Here is a 27,677-nt window from a genome sequence, read left to right as displayed (position 1 = left end):
TCATGCCGCACATGTTGTGCACAGCAGGGAGAGATGAGCATTATGCAGTGTGTTTGAGTGTGGAGATCGGGGAAAGTTTCACTGCCCATATGATGATGTGAATGATAGAGAGTGGAGAGTGGTTTCAGAGTGTATTTGATGGCGTGCTTATGCGCTGCCAGCTTATCCATGGAGATTTGTTTGGCAGCTGTGTGATTTATGTGTGAGTGTTGCTATCACACCACAATCTCTGGCACAGTCTCTGGCACACCAATCATCTACAGAGAGACAGGTAGAGAATTCACTTCAGAGACTTTGATCTCAGCTCCACATTCAGTGAAGTCGTCTAAATCCTGACAATGTCTTCTCTGCATGGGATAATACACACAAATTGCACAGTTTTCTTCATTTTATTTACACTTAAAAGTCGAATAACTGTTATTTTCAGTTAATGAAAGAAAAAAGAAATGCAGAGATTACTCTAAATGGAAATCGACCCACTCTGCCTGAATTAATTGAGTTACGTATAACAATGAATTCTTTGTTTTTACTGCCTAACATGTGACTTAAACACATCAGATGTACAGTTGCATAGCATAAAATGGCCATAAGTGGTAAGCACAAGGTGTGTTGTGGTCTCAGCTGAATTGAAGTGTACACAGTTCATAGATTAGAATACCCTCAACATTTATTTTTACATATTTAATAGGCATGGGCCAGTCTGAAATTATGATTGTATAATAACTGCAGGTAAAGAGACCTTTCTCCTTCAGCTATCATAAAGCTTGCAGAGTTGGTAACTATACAGGGACGTGTGTGTGTGACACTGCAGCTGCACATGACCGATAGGATTTGACCTCTACTTTGTCGCTGAACAGACATAAAAAAACACTTGTATTGCAGTAATGTTATGATGGAGACTTTCACTGTATCTAGCATCTAGTTCAAACCTTGAAATGTAAACATGTTGAATAATTACTGCATGGGCAGTTATTTTTCCGATGGCCACAAGTGCCCATATGATGAAATGAGCAGTTTCTAATTTCTCAGCCATGTTGAAAGACACATTTTGTGGTCGTGGGAGGGATGTTAGTCTGTTTAAGAAAGGCCAATTCATTGGAATGCATCAAGCACACAAAACATCTAAGGATAAAACAGAAACTAACAAAATTGGGTTATAAAACATCCAACAGATTGTAATAAAACTAGAGAAAAAGTAGGAAACCATCATCTTTAAGGAAGAAAATCCTGGATGATTGTTATTGGCAATTACTCTGGTGAAATCAAATTGTTTTCTTATACCTGGTTAGTCATAGCTGCATTGTTGGGTCTGGTGTCATCACCATTGGCATCTGATCTCTTCATCTATATAATCATCATCATCATCAGATAGTGAAAGACTGAAGTTTTCTGGTACACCACTGTGTTGTCTTCAGACTTGGAAAAAACACAGTGGACCAACACCAGCAGAAGACTTGGCTTCACAAATCATCACTTACATTTACAGATTGTGAAACTTTGATTTTTTTTTTTATCTTCCTGATAGATTCAATTAAATTTTTTCTTAATGGAAGCATAAAACGTATAATTAACCTCCATCCACAATTATGTGCAGCTCTGGTAAAGATGTGAAAAAGTCTTAAATATTGAGAATCTTATTAGTTTAGCATTTTAAATAAAATCCTGCTGTATTATTGCCACACTTAAAATTATATTAATAAATTAACCTGGGGAATTTTCCAAACATTTATTTATTAACTTAAATAAATGTTTCACATAGTTGTGCTTCAAAATGGAAAAGACAAGAGAAATTGCCATTCAAATATGGGAGATGTTTGTTGATCTTTATAAATAAGTTAATGGTACTTTGATAAAGGCTACTCACCTAAACCTGATCATATCTACAAAAATGGCAATAATATTAAACGTTTGCAACAAGCTCAGATGTAACAAGCAGGATTGGACAAGAACTCAATGTACAGCAAAAAGAGGCAAAAAAACCCCCCACACCTCTTTACCAAGAGGTTCAATAATTTCTCAATGTAGGCATTTAATTTAACTTAACGATATGTTCACTGTGTTTTATTATTCATTTTTGTAAAAACAATATCTGAACAAAAAAATATCAAACACCATGAACAGCGGTCTTTCAGAGTCCATCCTATGATGGGATTTAGTCATAAACTTCAATCAATTACAGTGTTTTATGGAATTACCTTACCAATCTTACCCAATGTCCTTACTATGCTAAGACATTGGAATACAAGCTGATGAAAGCCCTTCTTAATGACCCATAGAGGAAGCTTAGTAAAAGGTGTGACAGGTTAAATATTAATGTTGCAGTTTCCCTTCTAGATTAATATCCTTCTCATTCATATCCTAGCATAAAACTCCTTCTCTTCTCGCTTCTAATTTTCTTTGAACAGTCAATGAGACATGCATCTGACTGTGACAATTAATCCGGTGTTAATTTTAATTGCTTGATGGCCCACAGAAGATTGATTTATCTTTCTTTTTCACCACAGGGGAGCTTTTACAATTTCTCTGGGGTAGGATAACCTCCTTAGCTTGCAGTTTCACTCCAAGCGCTAAAAGGTTAAGACAGAAAATGACTGGGAAACAAATCAAGTTAAGTGCTGTGAATAGTGCCTGACTGGAATTTAAATCCATGTCTGCAGTCCTAAGAACAGAGGTTGGTTCAACCAATATATCCCCTCATACTAATCGCCTCCCAGTTTCCTCAAACCTAGCGGTTCTCAACGTGGGCGGTACCGCCCCCCGGGGGGTGTTCAGAGGACGGCAGGGGCACTGTCGGAAATTTTTACAAAAGGGGGGCGCTAGGATTCCTTTGGGGGGCATTTGGTTGAAGGTAAACTTTACACCTTAAATGCACAACAATACCAGTTTAGACTTTGAGCAACTTGTTAAAACTGTATTGTGTAACATTAAATCATTCTTGGCTGCAACTGTATCGATGGCAGCTCTCCTTATATTCAGTGTTTGTAGCTCTTGGCACATCTCCGCTCCTGCTAGTAGCTTTACCACATCAGGTCAGCGTTACACCGGCTGATGACGTTGCTGTGATTCACTTGTCTGGTGTCTGATTTTCAAATATTTAATGTTTTATTGAGGATTTTTGTACATATGTTTTGGCAGTTCTGTGATCATGTTAAGCAGCAACTTATATTAAAAAGTGTTTTATTTCTGTTTGAAGGTTGCACGCTTCCATGGAAGGGCAACAGAAAATCACTCTTATAAACATGTAATTACTAAAATCACGATACCCTCACTTTGTATCCCTCTGAAAAATGAATCCATTTAAATAAAGAAATCCCTCCAAGAGTGATACCACAATGGACAGCGGTTGTTTTATAGCGTTAACGCCGGTGCTGTAAGTGGTCTGGTATGAAACGGGTGTGATGGAACAACACAGCACTTTTAAATTTCAAAAATCAAAATACCGAAATTGTTTCCGTTGTTTTAAAAGGTTTATGTCGGCCTACCTTTTCCCCATTGATACGCTTCCCGACCGCCCTGCACCTTAGGGGGTAAAAAAAAAACATGACGCGCACATTGCGCAAAACTCTGAAACAGGAAATGCAGGACATAAAACGGAGAGACGAACTAGATGTGAATTATGGCATAAAAACAGAGAATCCGACGCTGAACAGTAAAAAATCAACACATGATGTGAAACACATGACGATTAGGCGTCGCAGCAGGTGATGAGTGAAGATTACTGGTGGTGAGCGTCAATAAAAGATAAAATAAATCTAGCAACAGGAAAGAAACTAAAGTGGACATAGCAATAAACCAAGAGAGGATAATACTAATAAAGGAAAACTAAATGGAAATGAATGAACAAAATGCAAGAATAAACTAAGAAACTTAAGGAAATACAGAGGAATAAACTGTATGGCAAGGCCTTTCGAGCAATAATTAATACAGAGGACTGTATGCCAAGAATAAATAGACACTATTTCCAGATAAAAGGTAAAATAATATTATTGAAGTGCCATGGGTTTGTTGAGACCATATTTAATACTGATAATTAATATATCTCACAGACCATAACAGTAAAGAACTGATCACTTATTTATGTTTTTAATTAGATTTGATATATTTCTTTAATATTATTTCTCATGTCAGTGTTAATGTCATGAGGCTCCATGACACTTTCAATCTGACTCATTAGGATTTAATTAAGAACCATATCTGTTCTTTGCTATTTCTGTCCAGTAAAACTATTAATCTATAAATCAATAGACAGATCTATACAAAGATATAATCCATGTTTCTGTCTCATATTTGTATGGCATTAAAAGGATCTGGAACTTTTGTTTTTCCAATAACATCACTTGTTTGAACAATGAATGCCATGTGGGTGAAATTTTATGGATGATACTCTGATGTCCCATTCTCCTGAAGGTAGTAACACAGAGCTCCACCAACAGAAACTCAGAGAAAGAAGAGAAGAAGAGTTATGATTACAGTTACAGTTACAGTTCTATCCATCTTTTAATGTTGAAGAGCACAGTTGTTTTGCAAATAGTTCAAAGTTTAAACTGGCATGTTGTACATCTTTTATCTGGTCATTTTGTGGAATATTTAACAACTAGAAAATGGCAAAGAATAAGAATATTTTTTCCACTCAGATTGGCTGCTGTTAGGCCTACAGATTTTAACTTGAATGTCCATTCATTGTATTTTTCGTAGACGCCTGTGAAAATAATTTCTATTCCCATGGCTTTTTTGTTCTCTGGGAAATTACTTTTGATGATAAATACAGAAACAAGCATAAAAAATCAAAACATCTACAATAGTGATGGTAATATTAATGATAAAATAATAGTCAGTGCAAAGTAGCCTACAAATTCTTTGGTGGGGGGCGGTGAAGAACCTGGATAAAGGCTAGGGGGGCGCTGGCCCAAAAATGGTTGAGAAACACTGCTCTAACCCATCTATCTTTACTTTACTGTCATGAGCAAATATGTAAGTGTATGCTTGTGAATCATCCAGAGCCATGCTGTTAACATTTTGTGGAGGTGTGGGTGTTTTTAGGCCAATGTTAGGAAAAGTGATGTGAGTTTTGGTGTGTTAATATGAGTGTGTGCGTCATGGTAAAGTCAGCTGGGTGTCCTGGGCGGCAGGTGTGTGTGATAAACATGTGCTCAGATTTTATTTGCATAGCATTACGCCTCTCTTAATCCACACCTGCTTTACTGATTGCAGGCATTTGCAGCCTTTTGGGTGGAAGCTATGAATGCACTGCATGCTAAATTTGACAGTGGCCCATTTATAGATGTGGACAAGTTTGCTGGTATGCCTTCACAAAAGATGTAAAAAAAAAAACAATCTCTGAAAGAACCTTAACCTTGCAAAAATATATCATCATCTCTCAACTGGAAAATCAGTCTTTGCTTCAATAATAAATTCTGTAGAAAATTTCATGCAATTAAACAAATGAAGATAGCATGGCCAAAGAGATGGTCAGACTTGTTTGATCCCGGCACAGATTCAAAGGTACTAGTGCCAGATGCAACAGACCAACTCCAAACCAAAGTGTGTTGTTATCACTTAGCTTTGTAATGGTCAAAAAGAAAAACTGACCACATGCATCACTCCCTGTTGGTGCAGTGGTAAAAGTTTCTACACTTCCCTTTTTTTCCCCCCTGTTATTCGAGCACCATTTATTGACATTAGGGAAAGCTTTACCAAGATAAATTTTAATATGAAAAAAACACTGGTAAGCTTAAAATTTGATAAAAAGTTAATTCCACTCAAGAATTTTTAGTTTATTTAAAAGCTTCATTTTTCCTCCGAAAAATAATAGAACGAATAACATTCGTTCTATTATTAGAACAAATGTTATTAGAACATTCGTTCTAATAATAGAACGAATGTGGCAATATGTTTGTATCATGGATATAAATATTATCCCAGCATCTTTGCTGCTTGTCAACATGCGATTTGGTGAATTCACTTTTATGATTGACCCCATGGTTCCAATTGGTGTTTCATCCACATCCTGGAAGGTTGGCTGCAGTCTTACGAGCATTGATTTTTTTTTTAGCAATATTGTCAACTATGGTCTCAGGACCATAATCTGACTGTAAATGGTTTTGTAAAAACTACATTTAACAAGAAAATAGTTCTACATTCTTATTCCCTTGCTCCTCAAAAAGCCCTTGCCCTCACTGTCTCTGGTTCATACCCACTCTGGTCCACAGAACAATGCCAACCTATTCATCAGCATGTTTGTTTCCTTTAATTAGGTCCTAGAGCACCTGAGATGAAGCATAAATCTAACGAATGAACACCTTAATTGTAAAGTTTACACCTTAGTTGCAAAGTTGTAAGTTGTTTTGTGCATTTTTAAAATGTGTTCAATATAGATATGCCATTTTACTACCATAATAGTACCCAGTAAATGATCTGCAAGCCTGATCCCCATTTGCCTTTGTGTTGATGTTTTGATTATAGAAAAGATAAGTTTATTGCATTTACTCTGATGTTTATACTGAAGATTATTTCACGTTAAGAATTTTTTGCTGCTTTTTTCACATGTGAGAAAGCCAAACTTTTTATGATACACTCGCATGAGATTGCAAGATAGTACAAGAATAATACACAAGGCAGCACTACTACCTTTGACTGTATATGTCCCTTTCTCTTAAATCTTTTGCATGCTTTAAAAATAAATCAGTTGGTGTTGAGCGGTTTGCATGTTTCCGATCTTTGTTTTGTCTGATGCTTCACTTTTTCCCCTATTTGTTTTCTTTGGCAGGCGCAAATACAAGAAGACGTCCCAGAGGTAAGGTTTGCAACTGGGATTCTGCGTTCTCCCCCTTCGCCTCCTTCCCGCTCAGATTTCTTCTTCCTGCTCATCGTCTTGGCCCAATTTTTCCCTTTTTTACTTGATCTTTCACAATATATCTTCCCTCTTCCCACTTGCATCACCAGGTCTCATGAACCTACTACCATCATATTGCCTTCTTTATTCATTAATTATAGTTTCATTTCCTGTTTGAGCACTTTTTAGCCATCTTACATAAGTTTAGCTTAATAAGTGTTTATTGTTATTGCTTTAGTTATTATTCTTGCCTCCATTCGTCCGCGTACATTCCCAGAGATGCTCAGCTGCTGACAGCTAGCAGCTGAAAGAGTAAAGCCTTGTCATGTGAATAAACTGACAACTACTCTTTCATTCACTCTCTGAGTGTTTCATTTTGATGGGTCAATGTGTTGTTATTGCCAGATAACTAGCTCCTTAATGGATAGAAATTATGGTGACATGCTTTACTGTATAAACAACACGCAGCACTTGAAAGGTTGATGAATGACAAGTGAAGATGTTATCTTCCTCATTATGAAACTTTCATTTGTTGTGTTCAGTTGGAGATACTCTGGGGAAATCAAGCTTCCATTAAAGTTGAATATGATTTAATTTATTTACTAGGATGAAGGTAGAAAATAATTAATGACAAAGGATAAAGGAACAATCTAGATTTAAGCATTGCTTGAGGTTCTTTCATTTATTGAAAAGTCTTTGCAGATTTTTTGTAACCTGTCATTTTAATGGATAAAATACATACCAACACTATAAAACTTTCACATTGACACAAACATTGTTCAAGTCCATGAATAAGCAATGACTGATAAACCAAACACTGATATGTTGTGTTTTGCAAGAGTATACTTACTTACACTTAAACTTAATTTGTAGCTCTTAAACCTTTTTCAGGCTTTTCCTGCCATTCTCAAAACTTTCCCTGTCTGCTACTGGGATTTTATGTTATAGATCAAGACAAACTAGTGCAAAGTTGTAGCATACATATCTGGATTTGTATTCAAACCCTTTTACTCTCATTTTCCTAAATGCTATCCAGTGCAACTAACAGCTTTTAGAAACACAGCTGTACTATAGACAATACATTGACTTGTTCGAGATCTTACGCGAATTAAAAGCACTACAAAGACCAACCAACAAAGACAGACAGACATAAAATCATTTGAGTTTAAAGCTGGCTTAGATTATGCAACAGCATGCTAACCCTCAAAAATCTCATACAGCACTTCAGTGTCAAGTTATAATTGATGACGAATTATAACCTGAACATTAACGCAATCATCTTGAACATATCCATTTTACTGTGAAACTTGATAATTGCTGAATCATGTGGTGGGAATGCTCTTTTTTATAGCGATGACTAGCAAGTTGGTAATGGTCCATGGGAAGATGGATGGAGTTTGGCAATCTTGGGATGAAAACTCATTAGAGACTACAAAAGACTGGAATGGATTTTTAGCTTTCAGTATGAAAGTGAACCTACACATACAGCTTAAGATGAAATGAAGTAATCAAATCTTGATCAAGTTCAGACTCTTGAAGTCAACTGTATGCACTTAATTTTATTTGGGGATATTTCATAAGAGTCCTGTCCTTTTTTAGGACTGCAATAACACCCAAAGGAAAACCGAAACTAGTCCATAAAACAGAGCTCAGCTCAAAACCTTTGTCAAGGAAGGATGTCTCTAATATGGTTTCATGATATTTTTCATGCAAACCGTGGGATTGCCACACAGTCGGAGTAATTGAACTGAACCCTCCTCTTCCTACTTACTGAAACAGTGTGAGTTTTTCCAGAGCACTACAGAAGCAGCTGTTGGGAACCCGTTTGCTCTTCCTGTCTCCGTCTCTCTGTGTCTCTCGCTCTCTTTTGTGGGCGGGGGAGTTCCTTCTGCGGAGGAGCTGGGTGATTGGCAGCTCCATATGTGTCTGTGTAATTACGGCTAGGCTAATTGGCAGAGAGGAACACTGGGACATTGTCATTACTGACACACCAGGGCAGCCCCTCGCACTTGCAGATGGAGATGGAGATGGCCCTTTTCACAGAGGGAGGCATGCAGCAATGGGAGAAGACTGTTTCTGTGGGGGTGTCCTTGTGTATGTGTACAGAAGGGGTTACACATACAAGGGATGGAAAAACCAAAAGCATCTGCTTTAGGTTGTTTGACCTACTCTGTTGTCAAAAAGCCAAAATATGAATTACATGTAGAGTTCCATGTTTTCTGCTGTACTGCTGTCTTTAATATAAAGCTGGTTTTAAGCAGGTTTTTAATTCTGAATTACATACTTTTGTTGTTTCTTCTGCTTCACCCCCCTGCCCCCCCCAGAAATAGACAGGTTTTTAAGTCCCGCCTCACTTAGTTACTGTTGCTAGAGCAAGACTTAACGTATATGCAGCTGGCAGTGATAGCAAAGACGGATGGTGATTTAGACATCATTAGAAATGTTTAAAGAAGTAATCAGCTGAAGGAGGAAAGCAGGTTGAATGTTTTCATGTAAAGTTATTTGCTTATGTATTCATACCACATAAACTTTTTCAGTCTGTCACATTGCAACCATCACAACTTTATGTGATGCCTGATCTTTTGCTATGTTTTTTCTTTTAATAAAAAGCACTTAAATCTAACTTATTTTCCTCTTCTTCTGCTCTTTACATCATATTCCTTGGAAACATCTGCTAATTTATTTGATATAGGAAATGTACTTCTTTATCCCAGCTATTAGATATCTTTTTACGGCAACTCAAGAATACACATAAGTAGCACTGTCAGCGAAAAATAAAAAAACAAATTACAGCTTGGAAGAGAAGAAGAATAGGATAAATGAGGGTTGGAAACTGCAACAAAAATCAATTATGGGAATCTTTTAATGTTGACTCATTTTTGTCTAAAAACTCTCTATCCTGGATAAATCTGTCATTTCATGAATTCTGCTATGATTGTGTGGTGACATTATCAAGCATCAATAAGTTTAGTGTGAACTCATCACATTGAATTGTAAAAGCTGAATAAGACGAGCTTGTAGCCTTTTTGTGAAACTGGAATGGCTTTTTTTGTGGACTAAAAATGTGAGATTGGGAATAATCCTGCAACCTACTGATGCAATTTTGCTTTTGAATACAACACATGCAATAGGTAGTTCACAAAACTGATAGTACCAAAGCAATCCCATTGTTAAAACGAAAATACTGGAGAATTGGAAGGAAATAATGCGCTGGAGCAAATAAAGATCAAGAGCTGTGTAGCGAAAGACAGACACTGTCAAACCTAGAGTCACAAGAGACAATTCAGCTCTTTAGTTAATGCCAGTAATTGGGTAGAAAATCCAGTCATTGGCTTCTATTCAAGAACATCCAATTAAATGCCATTAACCCGAGCCTTTCTGTGCTTTTTCCTGTGGTTCAGAGTCATCGGTCAGGAACCAGCTATTGAGCACTCTGCTGAAGATGATTCATTCGGGGAATGCTTTCATTGGCTTTATGTTTGGATTAGTGGCTGCAACAAATACAATTATTTCTCAAAAAGTAAACCAGTAATTCCAAAGAGGCAATAACAATGATGGTGGTGTTCAGATAATGAATCATAAATAAAGGTTGACCGATGACACGTGAAACAGATCTCATTGACTCATGTTTCAAAGATACGTCATGTTAACCAGAATTAAGGTAGGGGCAGTAGTTGAGAGATTTGCTTTTCATAAAATCAAACTATTGTCTGGCATTGTTAGTTTATTCACTAAACTCAACTGAAAGCTATTGGTCTCATGTTCAGACATTACCAGCAATGAATTTACTCAAGAATGTTTCATCAAAAATGTTTTCATCTCTCAGGATGATCATTCTTTTTCTCCTCACTCCTGTCACCCACTCTTCTGTTCTTCCCAACTACCTGATGATTAGAGTGGTAATTACCTGACTCTAGCAATCTCCAAGCTTGGGCTAATTACATTCTTCTCTACCATTCTTGTTTCTTCTTCCTCTCTTTATCCCCCACTGTGCTTCTCCACATCAGGTGCTCATTTTTTCTCTCAGGTAACCACCAGAGTTAGTTCAGTTTGCACCCCATCACAGTTTTCTAATCATTGCAGATCTTCAAAGGCACCTTTCTTTTAAAAAAAATGTTGATGCATACACGATGTTGGCCTTTTGATGTACAAATGTTACCTCGAAAAAAAGACCAAGCTCCCTCTCTTGTACCATAATCCTTTCTAAGCTGAACACTGTTGCATTATTTCTATTTTAGAAGCAACTGATGTCAGGAAAAGTAAAGTAAATGCTTCATACTGACAGTAAATACATTTTTGTAAACTTTTTGTTTATTTTGATTCATAAAAGATTATTCAGCAGGATACTATTACAGAATAAATAGACAACGTTAATAAAAAAAATACCACTATGGAGAAGTAAAAGTTATTTTTTATACACTAGTGTTGTGCATACAAACATCTCAATTTTATTTGGTTTCACCAAGTCTCTTCAAAGTGTCTTCATCATTATTTCAGATCTGATCAAATTGAACCTCTTTGCACCATGGATGATGCCTAGAAACCTGGATTATACAAACGTTTATATGTTTTTATTTTTATGTGTTAATGTATGTGCAATATGATCTATCTTATTTAGTGAATTTAAAAGTTTGGAAAGCAGTAGACATAATCTATACATGAAGCTACGACACTCATTCACAGTCAGATACTGTAGATGCTGTAGAACTTAAAAGTTTGCATTTTTTTTGTTGTTTGTTTTTAGCAGGGAGTATTGATTTTTCACATTCATGCCACATTTTAATTTTTACATTTTTAATCCAGTAATATAGTTTGAGGTTGCCTAGAAATGTCACTGTTCTATGAGATATAGTCATATTACTCTGCACAGTGTAAGCAAACATTGCTAATTTAAATGTATTTTAAAAAGTACTTAATTGAAGAAAATTGACATTCTGAGCTTAAATGTCTTTTACAACTGAGTTAAATTCAGCTCAGAAACTCTAAAGCAACTTAATTTTTCACTACGTGTAATGCATATATACATTTCTAAATGTAGATATTTGAATATTTCATAAAAATGTGCAATGTCCTCAACTTTGATTATCAGAAATTTTGTTGGGATTCTGTTGGAACTTTTATTCTGACTCAATATTCCACAGTTGTTAAACAAAGGTAATAAAGACGTCACGTGTTAATGTAAGTGCTCTCTTGTCATTTTACACTAAAGGGCTTCTACACAGATTATTTTTCCCTGGTTACCTTTCTCTCTAAGACATTGCGGAGCTATGTGTATTGCTATTCTGAAGGTGGAGTACAAATATTAAATTATATCCTTTTATTCTGAGTTGAGTCTATAGCAAAGATGAGCTTATATAAACATCACCCGTTTTCATGGTGCCAGGTCGCCAGGCTTCCCTCTTCATGTTGCCTGCAGCAAATACTATTGTAGATTTATGTCGCAGATTGTCCCGTTTAATCTGGTTGTTTATATCCACACTTCCACTAAGCATCCCACCTCTACCCTTGTCCCTGCTGGCTGTTTGTTCAAGTGCGAGACGAGCAGAGATGTGCAGCTATTTGCTAGTGTCTGCATATTTTTAGGAAGGGTGAAAAAGGGTTACTATGTGATAATATGAATAGGGACCATGTACTTTCACCAGCATTTTGTTTGCCGAATGTGTGTACTCATGTGTGATGCCTTGCAGTTATCTGCTGTCACCCCCCTCCCATTCAACAACAACAACCTTATTTATATCCAACTAGCCCAATAATTTTGAACCTTGTAGAAGTTATAAATCTGATATATAGTATGTTTGAATAGCTAATGCAGTGTTCAAAGTTATATCTTGAAAATTGCGTCTTCATGGAAAAGCAAAAAGATAAAAAAATTATTCACAACATTGAGTTCTGCCTGCTTTGAGGGAACTTTTCATTTCCAAATATTTATGGTTACATTACATTTAATTATTCAGGACACTTGCAGACAAATAAGAAAGTTCAGCAAATAATTGAGCTAGATGTCTGCTCTATGTAAACAATATATGGTAAAAGATCAGACATTGTAAAATAACATATAAAGTCACATCTTTATGCTACTGTTACATCATAAATATACATCATACCTGGTAAAATTTTTATGAAACATGAATTAGTTTTCCATTAGTGAGTTTGCGCGTGAATAAACATACCAGTGTCTTTTGTGATGCTATCCGTAGAGCAGGAAATCCTTCCAGTAAAGCACTTAGAAATCTGCTTTGTGTCAATTTTTTTCAATGCACCCCTGGACATGCTTGACTAAACATCCTCTCCAGAAAATAAACTGAGTCCAGTAGGTCACTGTTATACAATCACATTCTTGAAGACTGAGACCTAATAGCTTGAACACATAGTTTACTTCAGATAAATCTTACATATGTTGACTTTCTGAGATAGTTTCAATTTAGTCAAAGACTGGAGATGTAATCAAATAATGCATTGCTGGGTTAAAGAGAAAACATGACATATTGATACTCACAAACAAACTCAGTCGTGATATAATGTTTCTTTTAGGTTTTATTATAAGTACACTGATGAGGCATAACATTATGGCCACCTGTGTTATGGTGTTGGTTTTTCTATAGGTGTTAACAGAGCCCAACTATTCAAGAGATAAACTCCTCTAAACATCTTTAGAAAATAAATGCAGTGGTATCTGGAATCAAGATATTAGTAGTAAGGTTTCCTGGTAAAGGATTGTCTGCACAACATCACAAAGCCTCTGTAGGCTTGCTGGCTTTTCAGCCTGATATTATCTGTTCCATGACACACAAGTGCCAGGTCATCCAGGGTATTTAAATAAACATGATTCTTCAAACAACAGCACCTTTGCTGTTTTGTCCAGTTCTGATCGTCTGATTTACCAATTATTTGGATTTTTTGGTGTTGGACAGGGATCACCATGAGTACTCAGATGGATCTAGAATAACTTTGTAAACTATAATTCCTGTTGGATTAGCTCATACAGGCAGTCATAAGCCTTGGCTGCCCTTGACTAAGTTGGCAGGTTAAAACTTTTTCTTCTTTGGGTCACTTTTCATCACTCAAGATCAGAAACTCATGAGTTGCAGTTTTGGAAGTTCTTTGCCCATTTTCCTGCCTGTACAAGTTTTTATGCCATCAACTTTTTCTTACAAAACATCTACTATATCCAAGGTGCCATAATGAACCAACCACTTCACATAATGTTATGATTAGTCGGTGTAAACTGATGTTCTTTAAAGTGAACTAAAAGATATGTGTGGGTAAGTTTGCATTTTTGGGTAGGCGGTAAATAACTAAGATAACCATGCCATACATGTGTATGACATGAGTAAATCACTAGAGTAGCTGTTATTAGATGCAGTTTTTGAATGAAATCTAGATGCAGTGGTTATTGTATGCATCTGTAAAATCTGGTAAATCCTGAAGAGGAAAAATTACATTTGCTATTTAAATCTTGTCCGGCTCTTCTTATGATGGCAATTCTGGTGGAGTTTGATATTATTTTTCCTCATTGGCAGCATTTTGTTTGAGATGAAAATAGGAGTGAGTGCAGCTAAATTAACTTTGGTCTCTTTTACATGACACCTAAGGCCAAGATTTATGTGCCTTTCACCTTGCCAATGTGTCTCGCTGTCTGACATTAAAGGTTAGAATAAATCTACTGTTTTTCACAGATCTAAGCCTTCAAGCAAGGTAATCACAGCCCCCTACTGGCTGAGTGATGTCGGAGTTGACTTCCTGGCTTGAGAATGTGTTGTAGTGATTACAAATAGTTTGTGGGATCAGAGGCTGGAGGATTCTAGGAAAAAATGAACCGTGACTGTGCTGAACAATATTTCACAGATTTATTATTATGCGTTTCAATGTTGCCAGATCCAACTATTTTAATAGGACGATGTTGCTGAGATGTAAGTTATGAATTTTGTTTTTTCCCAGTAGCTGGATAGACTAGACTAGACTACTCATCTTGTATTTTTCTATGTTTGGAATGACTCCACAGCAGAATGACATTAACACATATTGAGGAAGTATTTGCACTTTAGTGAGTTTTGTTTATTCATTCTCAGTGCACTTCAGTCCTAGACTTGTAACCATTTCACAACTTGGAGGTTTTCCTAAAATCACTCAGCAAAAATGTCTTTCTATTTTACATACCTTGGAAGGGTTGCACTGATGTGCACAGAGACAGAGCACATCAATGGACTCAGGATGCCTGACACAGTTAATTTGTTCTACCTTGTAGCATGTCCAGCCTTAGTTTTCTGCATAAGTGCTGCCAAGCTCCTCTCTATGCCTTTTTTTGGTCACAAGAGGAGTTCTGAAAACTAACATGTGTGGAGGATATCACCAGCTTGATCTGTGATCTATAAACAGCAAGAGAGAGCTCAGCAAGAGTATTGTTTTTGTGGGTGGACTGCTTTGTAAAAGTTGTTACTGTAAAGAGCTTTTAAGATCTCAGTGATTCAGCACAGTTGAATTCAGTCAGATCATGTTGATCAAGTTTTTCTGAAGAAGCACCTTATTATATGTTATGGCATGTTATACAGTGAATTGCTGACAAGTTTGTAATTTAATGAAGTGGTTTTACCAATATATTTTGGTTATTTTAGTCTTTGCATGAATAATTGTTGCTATTTAGTTGTAAAGCAGGATTCCTATTGAAATTGGACTGTCTGACCATAATTTATTGAATCACATTAAATCATATTATGTTGAAGAATAACATTTATTTGCATTGAATTGCAGTTGGTGTAAATCAAATTGGATTCAATCACTTTGTATTTAAAAAATATTTTTGCTATACTTTACCCTGCCTATTAGAGCATTTATTTTTATTAGTGGTCCATATAAAGGGTTAAAAAGTAACGCCACAGAATGACGTAAGCAGATGCTAGAAAAACTGTTTATTGATAAGTTTATCACAGCATGTGCTTCATATGCAAAGGCTCTCATTATAATGGCTGCGTCTTGCTGAGACCTCCTTTCCCAGTTCAGCAATCTCAGATAAATGAGTGACGCTCAGGGAAACGAAAATAAGAAAAGGAATGAGGAAGAAGAAGAGTCTCCTAGGAGCTTAACAATCCTCTCCTCTTCTTGTTCCTGCTGAACATAATGAAGCGTAATTGAGTCAAATGGAATACTAATTTTGGTTACCATGGTGTTTGATGGAGACATGCTGTTTCAAGAAGACTTAAAGGGATAGGTTGACTTTTGCTGAGTTTTGTTTGACGTTATTTTCAAATGTCAAACTCATAATGAAAAATATTGGTTGTTATGTATTCACCATATCAGCTATTAAATATTTGAAGTCATTTTCAAATTGCTTAATCAGAATACTTCAGCTATTCACTTAAATTGCCTTTTATTGATGGTTCTTTTTTTATTTGGTTGTTTATATGTACCAAATAAATTGATGGCAGGGACACAATTGAAAAGCATCATATTTTAATTACAGCAACACTTAAATAGGACCATGTTTTAAAAGGCAAAGTTTGAAGGACAAGAAAAAAAAAATAATGGAACATTTCCATCTGGGAATATACATATAAGAATTCAACTGTCAGTTAAAGAGCATGGGGTAGTGGTAGCTAGTTTCCACTGGAATATATATATATATATATAAGTTTTGACAAAAGTATTAAAAGTATATAATTCTGCTGCTTTACCTTTTGCCTGCCAAGCTTGAGCACAACTCAATAACCATTCAACAACCATTTGCTTCATTTCCACCAAAGCCCATCCCACTGACTGAACATTTGCTTCTGTATAGACTGCTGTTAATTGCCTTCTGGTAAAAATAAGATAAGACACTGGGTATGTAATCAAGTAGTCAAGAGACCACACATTTTAGGCCATTTTATAGATAATATTAGAATGATTTGACAGGAATTTGGATATGAATTGAACTTGTCTTCTAAAGTACCTTAAGATGGCATTTTCTGTTGGCTCTGGAAGTAATTTTGGTGGATTGGTTGCTCCTTGTGAGGTTCACCACTGTTTCATGTGTCCTCCATTTTTAAGTAATGGCTCTTACTGTGGTTCGTTGGAGCTCCAAATGCTTTCTAAACCTTAACTAACTGATAAGTGTGTTTGTTTTTGGTCTCCTGTTTTTATTTCTGTAGATGTGTTGTTTTTTTTTGTTTATTTGTTTTGCCCTACTTCATTTTGTCACACATTATGTTTGAGTGACATTGTAATTTTGCAAGTATAGCAGTAATGTAGACAAGGTGTGACTAGGAAAATTGAACTCAGGTGTTCAGAGAATGGGGCTAGTCACAGTTAACTCATGATGTGATTAGGGTGATATTAATCAATGGGTACTAATAGTTGATAATGAATGGAAGAAATTAATAGTGTGTTTGCCAGACTTACCCGGTCAATTATGTTGTTTCGGTTAGATTAATTTGCATTCAGTCAAACAGTAACACATGAGTATTTGGGTTTTGTTCAGCTAGGATGATGCAGAGTAAATATAGGCAAAAGTATGTATTGATACTTAATAAAATTAGTATGACTAATACAAAATCTTACCTGCACCAAGATACATACAAGTTCAGTATTACATGAATTTGTTGATCAAAATAAAGCACAATATGTTGAAATAACTGAGTATGAGTTATTAAACATAAGCTACAGAAATAAAAAAAAATGTCAGCTGTTTTTTAATATCTGCTCAACAATATTTTTTAGGCTTCTGATGTTCATAGAAAACATGTCAGTCACTCACACAGGAGATGGCACTCAAACTGAATCTTAAAAGATAGTGCATGTACACCATCTGTTAGTATGGAGCTTTCTATCTTGTTTACTTGTTGTTAGTGCAACTCCATCCCCTTTGTACAGAGACAACAGGTGCTTGGGTTCCTAAAGTAGATTATTTCTGGTAGCAAGGCAGTGTAATGTGAAGCCTCTCATATATACTGCAACCTGCAATAATAGTGAGTTACTAAGACTCCAAGATATCAAAAAGATACTAAAAGGTTTGGAAAATAAGTGTTGGCAGAAGTAAGTGGAGGACTGTAAAAGTTTCCCTTTATTTAAAAAAAAAGAAAAAAAAGTTTATAAACCTTTTCTTATTTCTCATATTTTGTTTTTGTCCAAAAACATGTGTAGACATTCATCATGTCACTATTATATCTAATTTGCTGAAGAGTACTTTCATGGCAGTTGGGTGTGTGGCTCTTTTTGTTGAAGTTAAGTTCTGCTTTGATCCTATCTGCGGCATCAGCAAAAACACAGATTCATTAGGCCTCACTGCTTCTTCCCAGTTTGTAATAAATTGCTTGCTGAGTCAGAGAGACTGAGCTGGTAGAAGTCCAAAAACATTTTTTATGTGCTTGTTACTGAAAAAAACGACAACAAACATAAAGGTAATCAGGAAATACCGATTTGTGTTCCTAGAACTTGCTTATTGTCTCTCAGAGTTGAAGGGTGAGAGAATAAAAATTTCACTATAAGTTGATGTATTGTTTGTCTTTATATATTTTTATGCATGACTTTGGTGTACTGCTATGTTGTATTTTAAATGCCCTAGAAATGAAGTAGTATGGTATAAACCACATATAAAATTTAAATCAATCAATCAATCAAATTTAAGTAAGAATGATGGAAAGTAATATTTATATTGGTAAGAGAAAAAAAAAACTTCTTACGTAATCTTCAATGTTAATCCAATAATGTGTTTGACCAACTTTTAAATTTTAAAATGTTCAATATGTACCTCAGTACTAAATTGTCAGAAAATCCTACAGTTTATCCTTGTTGCATTATCCCACTTTGGTAATCATATGTCTGTATGACAATGATTGGTGTAAAATGCTACAATGTCCATTTTTAAAATGCTGTTCAGCTCAAATAAAATATACAGTAACAAGGCCTTTCCATCCCAGTCCATTGTGTGAAGAGGCGCATCGCCAAGCAAAGTGCATTCTGATGTTCTTTTTTGTTCCCTAGTTGAAGGACAGACCAGCGATGGCCTCATTCACCAGAGAGCACCACTTTTCAGGCTTTATTGATCTATTTGTGTAGCTATGTGTTTGCTTGAATGTGACGAGTAGAATAGGAAGGATAGTGGTGTTGTCATTACCTTTTTCTATTTATTTTCTCCCTTTTCCCACTCTTTGTTTTCAAATAAATCTAAGTTATCTTTATATGGTTGACAGTGATATAAATATCCGTCCAACAATAACACAACTGAGTTCTAGAGTGCAATGCTACACACACTTTTAAGCCAATTTCTAAAGTATAGGTTATATATTTCAATTACTCTCAGTCTTTAAGTACTTAAATATGCAATAAGCTGAATTAAAGATGTTATACTTTGACTGGATGTGTGCACAAGTTAGAGTTCCACAAGCCATGTCCACCATTCCTATTAAAAACTGTTATGCTAGCAAAAACCTTCCCAACCCCTTTTCTCAAGACTTCTAGGTCTCCTATGTGATGCTGACAAGCATTCCAGTCATCCGTTAAAGGACACTGAAAGTCAGTCGCACAATTTGTGCAACATTGTCCAGGCTGGAACCCTCTGGGGGTAAACATGTACCAAGAAACAGACAAAACCACTCCAAACTCTGGATGCAGTTACTAACTTTAAATACCTGGGAGTAACATTTTTGGATTACCTGACTTGGAGCAATAACATCTCCTCAGCTGTTGGGAAAGCACAGAAACATATGTGGTACCTGAGGATGTTGAAGAGCAATTGAATTCCAAAGAAGCTGATGGAAAATTTTTATAAGTGTGCCATCTGCAACTCCAGTATATATGGTTTTCCAGCTGTCCTAAGCCAGGTCAGCAGCCCATCCAGCAGGTGGTAAAAACAGAAGAGAATGTCATTATAAATCTAATAGTAAATGACCCGTACTTTTACGGTACTTTATCTGAGGTCCACAGAAAAAGCTCTGGTTTCAGTTGAAGTTTGGTATTTGTTCTCCTTATTATATGGTAAATTGTGCCATCATAACACTGATTATTTTTCTTTTAAAGGTTTGTTTTTAAAGGTTTTTAATAGAAGCCTCTCTCACACCATAGTTACACTTCTATAACCATAGAAGAAGTAAATGTACATTAATACTTACACAGCTTAAAAATCAACTATGTTTAGATTTAGAGGCATATGTAAAAGAGACATATGTAGAGGCATTAGCTGATTAGCCACCAGTGCAAACCCTATAGGTCAGGGTTTGCAGTGGTGGCTAATCAGTGCTGAGCTTAAAATAACATTTGAAACCTTTGTGAAACAAAACTGTTACAGTGTCTTAATCTGATCCTATTATACTCTTAGGCTTTTAGGATGCTTAAAGTGTTGCAGATCATGTAGATTGTAGTCAAATGTGAGTATGTCCTAATTTTGACCTGTCAGGTGCCATGGTATTTTAATCACTCAGTAGCTTTTAGGCAAATCAATAAGGATTATTTTTGATTTTCAATGTCTCACAATGTCTCTGGTAGTTGCTCATCTGTTTTTTTTTATACAATTTTCTGTTCAATATAATCGAAGTAGCTAAACTTGGTATAATTAGTTAAGTAGTTATACTAAAATGAAATTAAAAAGCAGATGCAAAGAAAAAAAACATAATTCACACTGTATTACCATCCAAAAAAAGTCATATTAAGTCATAAGACATATCTATGAAATGAATTGTTGATTGTCGTGAGTTTTCCATTACATGTCTGTACGCTTAATGCAGGAGTGTGATTGCATATATTTGGGGCAGACAGAGAAACAAAGACTTTTTAATCTCCTGACAGCATGACTCATCTCACATGGTATTTCAATGTGCTTTGAAAATCTTGTTTTATTTTATTAGATTATTGTAATTGAATTACTGGCATTTAATGAACTTGTTTTGAACAAGGAAACACCGAATAAACAGATAAAATACACTGGCCAACACCCCAACCTAATTACAAGACTTAGAAGTTTTTCCAAAATTTTCAGAGCATTCAAATAAAAAATTAAAAAAGTCCCTTTCCACTTGCACAGCATTTTAAATTGTTTAATTGTTCAATCCAATAACACATATTGAGGTGTTTAAGGGAGCTTTTTTCTTCTTGCCTATTGTACTGTTCATGAGAAATTGATTTTAAAGACCTTAGCTGCCAATCCAATGACCAGGCTACTGAGAAAAAAAATGTCAAAAAGATGACGCTTGTAGGTTGTTCCAGGGTGACACATGAAACCACTGGTACATATCTCATTGACAGCCACTCCCACTCAACATGAAGCACTGAAAGGATCTTCTTGTAATGTGATAAAATCTTCCTGGAAAATCGTGCAGTGTTGCTGCTACTGCAACAGATGTCTTATTGTTGTCCATTTTTGTCCAACCATGAACTCTTCAACAGTCTGACTAGTGAAAGAGTCTGTACTTGTAACTTGTTTCCCTTACACTATTGGACTGAGTTCTCTGTTGGATTTTTCAGACATAATTCTGCTGCAGCAGGAAATCATGCGGTCTGGCATATCCCACATGATTCAGCAGGAGTTACTGTTAAGGTTTTACTATGTCTACTATACACATAGTGTGTGCTGGTTATTGATATTAATATTTCAGTTCGCATACGTCTCAAGATATTAGCCAATATTTTAATAACTGACAATAAACAAAACATTCAATAAAAGGACAAATTTTGGAAGATAGTATCCGTTTCTTGAAACGATGTGACATGCCAACGATGGTTGCAGAAGCGTGAATTCAATGTAAAGTCATCGGGGTCGGTGTATTGCTACACTCTTCTCATTATATCAACATGCATGAAAACGTGAGCACTTGCTACTGTTCCTTTCAGCTAAAAATCACGTTTTGAAAATCTGTGTAAGATTGTCAGGCATTTGTCTTTCTATATGTAGTTAAAAAAGGACTTGTTTTTATACTCCCACCCATGATGTTCAAGGTGATAAGCCACTGATGTAAAGTCATAACTGAGCCCATTAAATTCCAAATTATGTAAACCCGCTGTGATGTTTACGTTGCTGCAAGCTCACACATTTAGCCCAAGTTTGTTTGCTTTTGTTTAACCTCGTCTCCCAGGCTACCTTTTGCTAAAAGTAATTTGCTAATTAATGGTGCAAATCATGGGCAGAGATTTAAATTACCCATGTCGCTTTTTTTCAAATTCCACGTTGGAGTTGTCATTTATAGAAGTTGCATTCATGGAAACTAATTGTGCCCATTAGTTTCTACGGAAATCAATGTGAAGATCAGTAGTAATAATTATGACTAATTATTTAATTTTATTCCACAGCAAGTGGCCATTTGACAAATTTATATAACAAACTCTACTAGTAAAATTTTGTCAGTGCACATCCTCACAATTACTATAGATCTTACTGATCAAAACAAACATGACGTTAAACTGATGCACATGTAAATAGAGGTTTGCAAATTTTGTTTCTGACACGGTATTTACTGTCAATCATGTAAAGCTGCGTGCAAGCAGAATGAAAGCACTTTGTTAAGCTGTTTGTTTTTATTTCCCTCAAGAACAAGTTATTTCGCAGAATTTTCAAATTGCACACAGGGATTAAATGAAATGTAGTTTGGATTTAGAACAGCTCTTCTTTCGTGCCTCTTGAAAACAAACACAAGCTTGCATGCGCCGAACATTTGACAGTTAAATGCTTCCACATGAACAGGTACTGTAGCACAAAATTTTTATGCACTTTGCAAATTCAATATTAACAGCTTTAGTGTTAGCAACTTTGATACGATTTTACTCATGAATGAAGTATAAAATGCTGGGCAGAATTATTGAACCTTTCCATTTTGTTTGATCCACAGCTTGTCTTTTGTATTTTTGATATTAAAAGCAATTGTCAAAATTATATTCTGGTGCTGGCTCTAGATATTTCACCATGTCAGCATTGCTGAAAAGGTGTCTAATTTGTTTCCCAAAGTCCAGGATATTGCTGACAATCCAAAATTTATTCTGCTTGAATTGAACTGCATTTAAAGTATAATTGTATCTTTTCCCCTGATGTGCTTAGCATGTGCTTTCTCCTTTTTCCTCTCATTCTCATCATCCTTGTTTAAGGCAACAATAGTACTTCTATACAACAATGTGACATGTATATTTTTGGATTGGAGGTATAGTCAGACACAATTACAATTTTCTTTAATCACTCACCCTAAATACAATTTGGAGGTGTGAGTGCTTCTCCACAGTTGTTTTTCTAATTTTCAGAAGCCCATCATATTCCAATCTCTATGTGCAGTGGGCCTGATCATGGGATTATATTCATTGTCTTGGAGAACCATATGGTTTTCATTTCAGCTGCTTGGTGAGATTCATTTGGTGGCAGACATAGCAGTGGTGGGACACAATGTTCATAGAAACAATGCTGTCATGAGTGTTTTTCAAAGTACTTGGAGCCCTCATGGTCCATTTTGGATGTGGCTGCTCATTTAAATTCACACGATTGAGACTGGTGTGAATGTCATGGATCACAATTATACCACGCTAATACCTGCAACCCAGATATGTTGCCACCAGTAAAACGACTGACCACAATTTTAACATTGGAGATTTGTGCATGCTTAAAGCAGTTTGGGAACTCTTACTCTCCTTCAGAGTTCAGTAGAGTTTTTCCATTTTTTATTATTATTTTATTTAATTTTTTTCTGTTTCAAACAAGATATTCGCCAGCCCGGACTCTACTCTGTTATTACGAGAGCAAACTAAATCATATCTGCATGTCTCAGCTCGTGCATGAATTAAGATTCATAGGCTGCACTGGGAATGCATAAAGAGATAAGAATGACAATAAAACTTTATGTGGCATATGAAAATTCAGCCTTTTATTATGATGACTAGGCTGCTGGTAAATCAAGGACCCTCTGTGTGTTTCTGCTTAATGCTTCATCACTTTGCCTTATGCTAATTCATTGTGTGTCTGCCTGAATTTACTGAAACCCGTTTTCTTAAAGCTCTATCTCCACAGGAGTATAGATATTTAGCACAATTGCATTTACTTTGTCACAGAGATCCCAGAATGTTCAACATTCTGCGTTGAATTAATAATTTAGTATTTTTGCTCTGCCAAATCTCTTGGTTCTGCTTGTATCTTCAAACATTCCTTTTAAAATCTCCTGTTCTGTCATCTGGTTTCATTTTATTTTTGTTTTGCCTTGTTTGCCATATTTTCCTTCCTATGAACTGCAGATCAGAAATGGCAAAAATATTTTACCAACAAAAAAAGACAAAATGGTCCTGGAGGAATTTGAAGTTATCTTTCTTTCTCGTTGTTGTGTCTTTGTTATGTCTAAAATTTATGATTTTAAAAGAAAAAGTAACTGCATCAATAACTAGTGAACATATTAAGGTATTTATAAAACATGTATAATCTCACTTTGCACCTACAGCACTGTTTCATAGACATGGGATAACCATAGTATTTTTGTGTTCCATTTCAAAAATACTAGAGATGTGCCGATCAGGTTTTTTCCTGCCGATACCGATCACCCATGAGGGCCATTCACCGATACCGATCAGATAATTTATTTATTTTTTTTATCATAAACACTACCTAATGTAACACTACCGGTTACATTATGTGGGACATTAATTTAGACAAAAACTAGTTTTTAATAACTTTTTCCAAGAAGAAAACTAAACAAAACAGGCATTGTGCAAATTGTACTGCTATCGGTAATACTGTCTTTAACAGACTGATAACATATGAAGGCTCTGAAGAGGCTAAATAATGCAGAGCCAAAATAAAACCTCTCAACATTGCCAAAAAATTCAATTATAAAACTTAACATTCAAAGGCAAATGCAGGTTCCATTACAATAAACAATCCTGAGTTACTGAATGAAAACGTCCTGATAGCATGGCGGCTAGCTGATTACTGCTAGTTCCGAGTGGCTGTTTCTGACTGAGCAGAGTAATTATGCAGAAAAGGGAGGAGGCAGAGGAGATCGATTATGTTTTTAGAGATTTTCTGTCTCATGTTAGGACAGCGAAAGTTTTAATACGTATGTAAAATGTATTTTTTTAGGTTAGATGCTGCAGCTTTAAACAGGGGTTCGGTGTGAGAGTCACTACCAGGTGGAGCAGAAGCGGCGCTCCATCTGTGAAATATTACTACCTGTAGCGCGTAGTAGCGGTTCAACAGCGAGAGCAGAACCAGCGTCTTACATCGCAGCTCGAAGACTTAAATAATTTTGCGGGTTATTTGTTTAGCTTTCTGACCGTCATGCTAATCCGGGTGAGTGTTTGTAGCTGTGTGCTGCTTTACCTGCTGTCTGATCGTCCATATGTCTTTTTTACTGCAGTGAGCCTCGATGTAGCCAAACTCCTCAAGTATGGCATTGTTTTTATGCCATATTAAATTCGTTGTGTTGATGCATTTTGACGTGCTTCAATTTTCCGCCGCAACACGCAAACGTCCCCATTCGCTCAGTGCGTCATAGTTCCACATCGCTTAGGATTTGTTGCTGCGCGTTTGCGCAGTGTGAAGGAAAGAGGAGACCAGCTGCACAGGCAGGCTACGAAATGAGATGCAGGTGATCGGTATCGGCATCAAGAGCCAATGATCACCGATCATGCACGAAAATCGGCCGATTATGATCGGTGACCGATCGATCAGCACACCTCTAAAAAATACCCATCCTGTGATACTCAGTTTGAAATATATATTTTACCCAAGGAACTGCCTCATTCTTTCACACACACAAATGCACTCACTTTATTTTCATTGCTTATGGTATAACAGAGAATATTTTACTTCATCTTGCAGATTTGATTGGCAGACTTTGACATGAGTGGGCTGCATTCAGCCAGCTACTGATCTTTTTTAAGGTTTCTTCTGTCCCACGCCATTCTTGTCACATCTGTCATTTGCAAACTCCCACAGGAAAGGCTTTGTTTAGAATGATATTAGAAAAATTTTTGAAGGAGTTACCGAAATTGCTTGGGGAGTACTGTCGTGCACTGTAACAACACTTGTAAGTTTATTGAAAGGTTTTAGTAGAATTAAAGCATGCTGAACATACCTGCTGTGACCGTTCTCACTCTTGACAAAATAACCGCCGACAATCACTGTGGATAAAGCAAATAGTGTTTACCCGTTTAGCCAATGTTTTCTATCAGCACACAAAAGGAGAAGGAATTTTAAAAGATTAAAACCGCTCGCTGGTTACTCTGTCAATCACTAAAGTATTTATAACCAGATGTGGGTAGTTCCTATTTACATTTACTCCTTTGCAATTAACCTACTTGAGTAAGCTTTATGAAGCTGGGCTTTTTTACCTTTACTTGAGTAATAATATTTCAAAGTAAAGCTAGTTTTAGCAGAACACAATTTCTGGCTACTGTACCCACCTTTACATTACTTCCCTAAATACACCTGAAACCAACATGCTTGCAGCTTATGTTGAATTCAGACTTCTTATTTGTACAAAAACCTCACTGTTAGGCCTGTCACGATAACAAATTTTGCTGGATGATTAATTGTCTAAAAAATTATTGCGATAAATGATGATATTGTTTCAAGACCTTTTGACACTTTAATGGAAATGACTAATAATGCATGCGATTTCCTGCCATAGTAGATACACTTTATTTTCAAACGAACACATAAGACTGAAACTAATAAACTAAATAAACAAAACAACCAAAAACAAAAAGGATTCTCAGTCTCCATTAACAAAAAACGTACTTGAATAAAAACTAAACAAGATAAAGCCAAAGTGGAAATAAATACTGCATTCAACCAAAAGAGTGCAGATTATGAAGTCTGTAAACTATATTGTCCTTCAATCATCTCTAGATTTAGATAGAGAAGATGGACACATCCTACTGCCTAACGCAGTAGTTCATACTACACGATTTTTTTACCCCTATTTTCCTCTTATCTTAGATCATTTGCTGATCTAAGATTGTCGCTGGTGATTTCGTAACGGATCATCCTGTAGTGTATGGTGGGTTATGGTAGATCGTCGTGGCCGCTCTGATCTAGACTAGGAGCTTAAAGCTGAACACGACAGGTAGCCAATCAGAAAGCGCAGATTCTCCTCCGCGCTTTCTGAGGGGAAATGGAGGGGAATCCCAAACAGCTGACACGGCGCAACCCGAAGTCCAGCGGACATTGGAGACGATATGTGGAAACAACATTGTTTATTCAACATTTCATCCAAAGAATATAGAAATGACAAGGGGAGGAGTTGGAGCCAAATTGCTACCTCAGTTAATAAACCCGGTAAGTTTTCAGCTGTTCTTTGTTAACGTGACATAAATAGGTTATAATGATTTTCATTCAGTCAGGACTTTAAGCAGACTCTAGCCACATGCATCACAGGTAGATTCCAGTAAAGCATTGATTAATGCCTGATATTAAAATTAGTTAACTGGACTTGTAGCCATTATTTTGTGCCCATGTGGCTGGACACCACACGGCACGATCGAACCGTTTTACCTGGGATTTCTGTCTGCTAATGTGTGGTCTCTCAGGTTTTGAAATTATGGGCTGACAATCGGCTGACAACTCGTGTTGTGTGCGCTGGACATTACATCAAGGAAATGAGGAAGTGAGGGTCAATGGAGAGCAACAGAGCTGAGGCTTTTTTTCAATCAGTGTCATCAACAGAAAGAAAAAAAGGCAGGAAGAGACGATAAAACCGATAATTAAAATGAGGTTCATAGGTTTAATTTATCGTGCGATTAATTGATTAATTGATTTATCGTTTATCGCGACAGGCCTACTCACTGTTCTCATGTTTTTTCTTTCTGCTCAACGTGCTGTGTGATATGGATTTCAATATATAATGTCTTGTCATTGGATGTACTGTATACTGTGCCCAAATAGTTGTACAGTTGAGTTTTAAAAAATACATCA

The 27,677-nt window shown here is 36.2% G+C and overlaps 1 protein-coding gene across 5 annotated transcripts in view; it reads left to right on the top strand.

Moving 5' to 3' along the window:
* The window catches only part of pde1cb (phosphodiesterase 1C, calmodulin-dependent b), a 109,280-nt gene that overhangs the window by 47,880 nt on the left and 33,723 nt on the right, over nt 1-27,677 (top strand). The window contains exon 2 of one of the 5 annotated variants that reach the window (XM_008434505.3): nt 6,767-6,793. The exons of the other annotated variants lie outside the window; for them this stretch is intronic. Coding sequence (XP_008432727.1) covers nt 6,767-6,793 — 27 coding nt within the window. The remainder of the gene's footprint in view (nt 1-6,766; nt 6,794-27,677) is intronic. 5 annotated transcript variants of the gene reach the window in all.

This window comes from Poecilia reticulata, chromosome 17 (genome assembly GCF_904066995.2).
Source record: "Poecilia reticulata chromosome 17, P_reticulata-male-v2, whole genome shotgun sequence".
Lineage (NCBI taxonomy): Eukaryota > Metazoa > Chordata > Actinopteri > Cyprinodontiformes > Poeciliidae > Poecilia > Poecilia reticulata.
This window is presented reverse-complemented; position numbering and strand designations above follow the sequence as displayed.